The sequence below is a fragment of the Triticum dicoccoides genome, chromosome 7A (genome assembly GCF_002162155.2).
Source record: "Triticum dicoccoides isolate Atlit2015 ecotype Zavitan chromosome 7A, WEW_v2.0, whole genome shotgun sequence".
Lineage (NCBI taxonomy): Eukaryota > Viridiplantae > Streptophyta > Magnoliopsida > Poales > Poaceae > Triticum > Triticum dicoccoides.
In genome coordinates this window covers 518,868,353-518,874,547 of record NC_041392.1, presented here as the reverse complement: position 1 = coordinate 518,874,547, position 6,195 = coordinate 518,868,353, and the positions used below count along the sequence as shown (strand labels likewise).

General features: G+C 50.7%; 1 protein-coding gene across 1 annotated transcript; it reads left to right on the top strand.

The window, feature by feature from the left end:
- Window positions 1-3,891: 3,891 nt before the first annotated feature.
- On the top strand, window positions 3,892-4,449 carry LOC119333584 (RING-H2 finger protein ATL39-like). The gene has a single exon (XM_037606437.1). It carries the CDS (start codon window positions 3,892-3,894, stop codon window positions 4,447-4,449), a length of 558 nt encoding a protein of 185 aa, XP_037462334.1.
- The last annotated feature ends 1,746 nt before the right edge of the window (window positions 4,450-6,195 follow it).

Sequence of the window (6,195 nt, the reverse complement as noted above, 5' to 3'; positions counted from 1 at the left end):
CTCGCGGCCAAAATCACCGTCGCCGCCGTCCATAGCCACCGTGGCCTCGGCCACTGCCGCACCTCCCCGACACGCTTCCCAGCTCCGCCGCGACCCCCTCTCCCTCCTCACCGAGCAAAGCAACCCGGGCGAGCTCCGCTTCATCGCCATCGCCGTCGTCTTCAAGCTTCGGCCGACGAGATCGCCGTCGTCGCTCCGGCTGCCCCAAGCCTTCCCCGAGCTCGCCGACGACGCCGTTGGATTCGCTGTGAGCCCCGCCGTCGAACCCCCCCTTCTCCCCTGCCTCCCCGTGCCCCGCAGCCCGATCCCGCTCGCGCCCGAACTCCGGCCGCCGCCCAAGTGGTCGCCACCGTCGATTTAGGCCATCTCCGGAGAAACGGAGGGCACCAGTGGATGTGCGCGAGCCCCAGCTTCCCGCACGTGCCCTCCGCTGCTCGATTGGGCGCCGGAGTGGCAATCCCGCGCCCTCCGCCGCGTTTGCTACCGCCGGCGGCTAAACGCCGGCGTGTTAGCCCAGTTGACCAGGGGGTTTGACCTCCCCTGGCTCAATGACAAGTGGGGCCCGTCCCTGCTAATTCTAGTTTAGGATTAGTTTAAATTTAATTAACCTCTGTTATTTAACCATGACACTGTCGGGTGGACCCCACGTGTCAGATTTGACCTGGACAGCCGCGTTGACCCGCTGATGTAGTGATGACGTCATGCTGACGCAGTTATCCTTTTTCTGGAATTATTTTTAATCAGGAAATTCCAGAAAATAATTTAAACTTCAAAAATTCATATCAATTCAACCGTAGCTCAGATTAAAATAATTTATATATGAAAAATTATCAGAAAAATACAACCTTTCCATCTGTACTAGTTTCATGCATGACAAACCAACTTATACATGCTGTATATGAGAAAACACATTATGGCATATATAAGAGCTTACTTTGGAGATGCATTTGAGCTTATGGTTCAAATGGACTTCAAACCAAATGAGTACTAGTTGCATTAGCTCAAACAACATCACATCTTCATGCCATGTTCATGCATCATATTGTTGCATATGCTTGTGTATTGATTGCCGGCACCGTTCCTTCTCGATAGGTCCTGCTCCGGAGACGTTCCAGAGTACCTGTCTGTGAAGCAGTGCCTCCCTTGTTGATTTACCAGGCAAGCAAACCCCCTTGTTCATTCCGATACAATCCTACTCTCTCGCTCCTGCTCTCAATTATTGCATTAGGACAACAACGATTCGTCTGCTACTTTGTGCTGCGGTAGTTGAACCCATTCCTCTGCATGACCTGTCATTGCCACAGTAAATAGTTGAAACCCACTAGCATGTGTAGGAGTTGATTGAGCCATGTTGTGTTCCTACCATGCTATGCCTGCTATTGCTTAGAGTTGTGTCAGGTCTGATTCATTGGGACTGAGTTGGAGTGTTATGATATGTTCTGATGCTGAGAGTGAAGTGTGTGAACACGATTTGGTAAAGGTAGCGGTGAGAGGCCATGTAGGAGTACATGGTGGGTTGTCTCACTGGAACCATCCTTAAGCACTGAGTTCTATGTATGTTGTCCAATGACTCGATACTACCACACATTGGGCTCCGGGCGCTCCAAGCCCTCTCGACTTATTAACCAACTAGATCTCTGTCTAGGAGTCGCAACTAGTTTCTGGTGTTTGCAGGTAGTGCTATTTTTATACCAAGTGGCACCCGGCAGGGTGGGCTTGGGACAGACTAGGCACAGGTGGCACGGTGTACCAAGTGGCACCCAGATGGTGGGCTTGGGAACCCTGCTCACATCGTTTGGGGCCGTGAGCGACACCCCGGCCGGATCTTCTTGCGGATGGAACCCGAATAGGCGATAAACCTGGACTAGAGTCTTGTGTGGTTAGTCAGGTCATGGCCGACACCCTCGCCAGGCTTCCGCTTGAAGGTTGCCGAGATACATGACGTGTACATGGCGGTAAGTGGCGAGAGCGTGTGCGAAGAAGTACACCCCTGCAGGGTTAACATGATCTATTCGAATAGCCGGGTCCGCGGATATGGACTTGGATGCTTACATGGTACATAGACAACTTGAAGTGAATACTCTAAAATGCTCAAGACAAGTGTGAGTGCTATGGATGGCCTTCTCGTAGGGAGACGGGGATGAATCCATAGTAGTGTATTGTGTGGTGATTAGTGGACTCGTGTGCGCCATATCACCTCAAGAGTTTCTGGTAGTCATAAAACAGGATAGCCACAGAGTCAAAGCTGGCTTGCTGCAATTAAACCCCACATTACCCTCTTGATACAAATGCATGTATGATAGGATCTGATATAAGTCTTGCTGAGTACCTTTGTACTCATGTTGCTTTATTTATGTTTTTGCAGCGGAGACTTCGGTCTTACTAGTGTCTTTTGGACTTCGACGAGTAGCTTGTACCTCAGCTACGATCTTGATCGGATGTTGTAGTTAGTCAGGCTCTTCAGCCTTTTTCATTTGTAGATGTCTGTACCCAGACATGTAATGCTTCCGTTTGTTGCTTGTATGCTCTGTATGATGGGTCTTGTGACCCCTGTTTGCAATAAATGCTATGATGGCTCTTCTGAACTTTTATCTATGAGTTGTTGAGTTATGCTGTGATGCCATGTTGTACAGCACATACTTGCATGTTATGCGTACGTGTAACGTGTATTGTTATGTGTGGGATCTGACTATCTAGTTGTTTATCCTTAGTAGTCTCTCTTACCGGGAAATGTCTCCTAGTGCTTCCACTGAGCCCTGGTAGCTTGCTACTGCTCCGGAACACTTAGGCTGGCCGGCATGTGTCCTTCTTCGTTCCTGTGTCTGTCCCTTCGGGGAAATGTCACGCGATGAATACCGGAGTCCTGTTAGCCCGCTACAGCCCGGTTCACCGGAGTCCTGTTAGCCCAGTGCTACAGCCTGGATTCACTCGCTGATGACCGACACGTTCGATGCTGGGTCATGGATGCATGTCCCTGTAAGTTTGTGCCACTTTGGGTTTACGACTAGCCATGTCAGCCCGGGCTCCTTATCATATGAATGCTAGCGACACTGTCATATACGTGTGCCAAAAGGCGCAAACGGTCCCGGGCAAAGGTAAGGCGACACCTGTGGGGATACCGTGCGTGAGGCCGCAAAGTGTTATGAGGTGTTACATGCTAGATCGATGTTGCATTGAGTCGGGGTCCTGACATATATGTAGGCAAGAGAAGAAAACACAAAGCGATTAGATCCACGGTCGACAAACTACCGTAACGATCAGGCATCAAGCTTAGCGTAGGGTGAACTTTCTTGTGCTGTTGTGCACTCAATGATGTGGATGGCCCAGCTTATGTTCTTAGGAATTTCTTACGTATGTTTGTACATTTCCTTAAACCCGTAATACTCTCTACCTGTTAACATGTCCATTACCAGCTGCATGACTTCATCTTTCATCTGCTAATTGTTTACGTCCACCCGCCTCCATCGGAAGACGGTCGTGACTATATACCGCACTTGGCAGATTGTTGCTGCCGCATCTACTTCGACCAGCAACTTCCAAGAACAATACAACTATCACATATGCCATTTCACTACCAATTAAGTGAAACTAGCTAGATGCTGATTTTCAATTAGTTTTCGCATCACATTCACACGATGACACGAACGACCTTGACAACGTTGCCGTAGCGTCGCCGGCCGCACAAACAAACGAAACCGTGCCAACTAAGTCCACGGTTTCGCCTTCCTTGAGCGCGCATTTGGCAATGTATCGGCAAGTAGCCCCTTGTCCGCTGGACTGGCTTCAACGTAGCTGCGCTGATCCTGGTATAATTTGCTGAAACTCGTATTACAAAAGCATACAGCAAAGAAACAGTAGCTAGCTAGTTAGTTTGGAGTTGCACCTGCACCAATGCGATCCCCCTTTCCAGCCCACAGCCCAGCGTCACCACCGTCGAATTCATGGCCGTCGGGAGGATCTTCAAAGGATGACTCCGCGTCTCAAGGTGGGATCATCGCTGGCCTCGTCATCGGCTTCGTGGCCTCCTTGCTCCTGTTCACCGTGGGGTGGAGCGTCTTCAAGGGGCACCGCAACAGCCGCGCTCGCGCCCGTGCTGCGGCGGCGGCCGCCGCTCGGCCGTGGCCACAGCTGGAACCTTACCGCCCACGCAGCGACGAAGAGCGGCAGCGCCGAAGCGCCAGCGACCCCAGCCAGACGGCCCGTCTGCCGGCGTTCACGTACAGCCCGTCCGTGAAGCACAACGTGGCGGGCGGCGGCGAGGAGGCAGCGACGTGCTCGGTGTGCCTCGGCGCGTTCCTGCTCGGCGAGACGGTTCGGCTGTTGCCGGTGTGCCTGCACCTCTACCACGTCGGGTGCATCGATCCCTGGCTGGACGCGCACTCGACGTGCCCGCTCTGCCGCTCCGACACTGACCCGACGGTCGACGTCGTCCGGATACCGCCTGTTTAGGCTTTCGTTCTGCCGGCGAGGGGCGTAGATACGTCAGGTATAGCCGCATGCACTACTGTAAAGATTCGCGAGGATAGTTGAAGGGTACGTTCATGCATTTATTTTGCTCGAGATGATTTTTTGTTACGACGTAGTACGGCTTCTTTGTCTCAAAACTCTCAATACATTGTTGGTATCAAGGTCTCCTTGGTCTGGAACCAAAATTTAGCATTGCCTTTTATCAAAATTTGCCGAACTCAAATGTTGCCAACATTTAGAAACTTTGGCGTCATTGGTTGGCAGAATTGCAGACCAACGAATAAACTACCAAAACTTTCTTCGGTTGCCAGAGAATTGGCTTGCCAAAATTTATAATCATTAGGGCATTTCTAACCGATCCTCTATATATAACGGAGGATCTGGCGAAGTAAACCCTTAGTGAAGTATTTTTACTTCATTAAATTTTGGTCGGACCTAACCGATCTCCTATATATAACGGAGTAAGACCAAATTTGCATAAAGTTCAACGTAGATTCGATTTAAACAACCGAAATTTTGCATAATGTACATATACACAACCTAAATTAGCATAAAGTTCAACATAGATTCAACTTAATTAAACTTCATCTTAAACTTAACCTAAACATAAACTCGACCTTACTCTAATCACTCTTATAGAGTGCTATCCAATTGGCCGCGCCATCCCACCGGTCATGGGGTCCGGCCCTGTGCCATCTTCGCCGCAGTCGGGGAAGATGCAACGCCATTCTTCAATGTCAATCTCCTCCCCATCGTCGCCTCCGCGCTCCTCGAGGACGATGATGCCCCCCACCCCCCCAGCCCCCCAATCCCCCGCAGCGTCGGCGAATCGCTTCCGCTCTGTCTCCACCAACTCGGGATACTGGCGGCGGAGGTCCGCCATGCGCTCCTCGTCGGCGGCCTTCGCTGTGAGGCGCTCACTCGCCTCCCGGTCATCACTGGCTATCGACCTAGTCATTGTTTCCGAGGCCGTGCAGCCGGACCTGCCACCAGTCGTACTCGAGGGCGGCGAGTTTGGATGTGTGGAAGGAGTCGAGCCAATGGCGTTGGTGGGTCTCTCGGTCCATGATCTCCGCCACCCACGTGCCCCACCCCTGGAGGTCGAGGTACGTCCTCTGCGGCTGCCATAACGCGAGGAGTTCGGTGAAGACGAAGAGGTGAGCCAGAGAGGCGGCATTGTTGCGGCGGCGGCTTGAGGAGGAGCCGCTTCAGGACACCCGACTCATGTGGCGGCACGGATCCGCGGGGAACAGTAGGGATTTACTTCTCGTGCAGGCACGGATTTCCTTCTGCGAGAGAAAGAGTCGTGCCTCATCGGAAAGGGAAAAAACATGCTCCCGGTTTGGCCTTTTTCGCTCCGTTTTTTTTTCGTGTTTTTTTGTCAAAACCTATCAATATGGGATCTAGTTTTGAAGATATTAACGTGAGAAATCCAACGATGAAAACGGTTCAAAATTTGGACGTACAGTTTAAGAGATAAAACATTCTGAATAAAGAAATATACGAAAAAGAAAAAACTCTTAGGTTGCGATGGCATGCATGCAGTGCGCCTAGGAGTAATCTTTGCAAAAAGTATTCTTTAATTGTTGATTTGATCAAAATCCTGGGTTCAATACCCACATAGAACATAATGTTTCTGGATTAATGAATCGTGATTCGGACATGTATGCCAAGAAGGGGAATCACGCGTAAACTTGGCCAGTATGTTCGGAGTTTTTGAAGAAACGA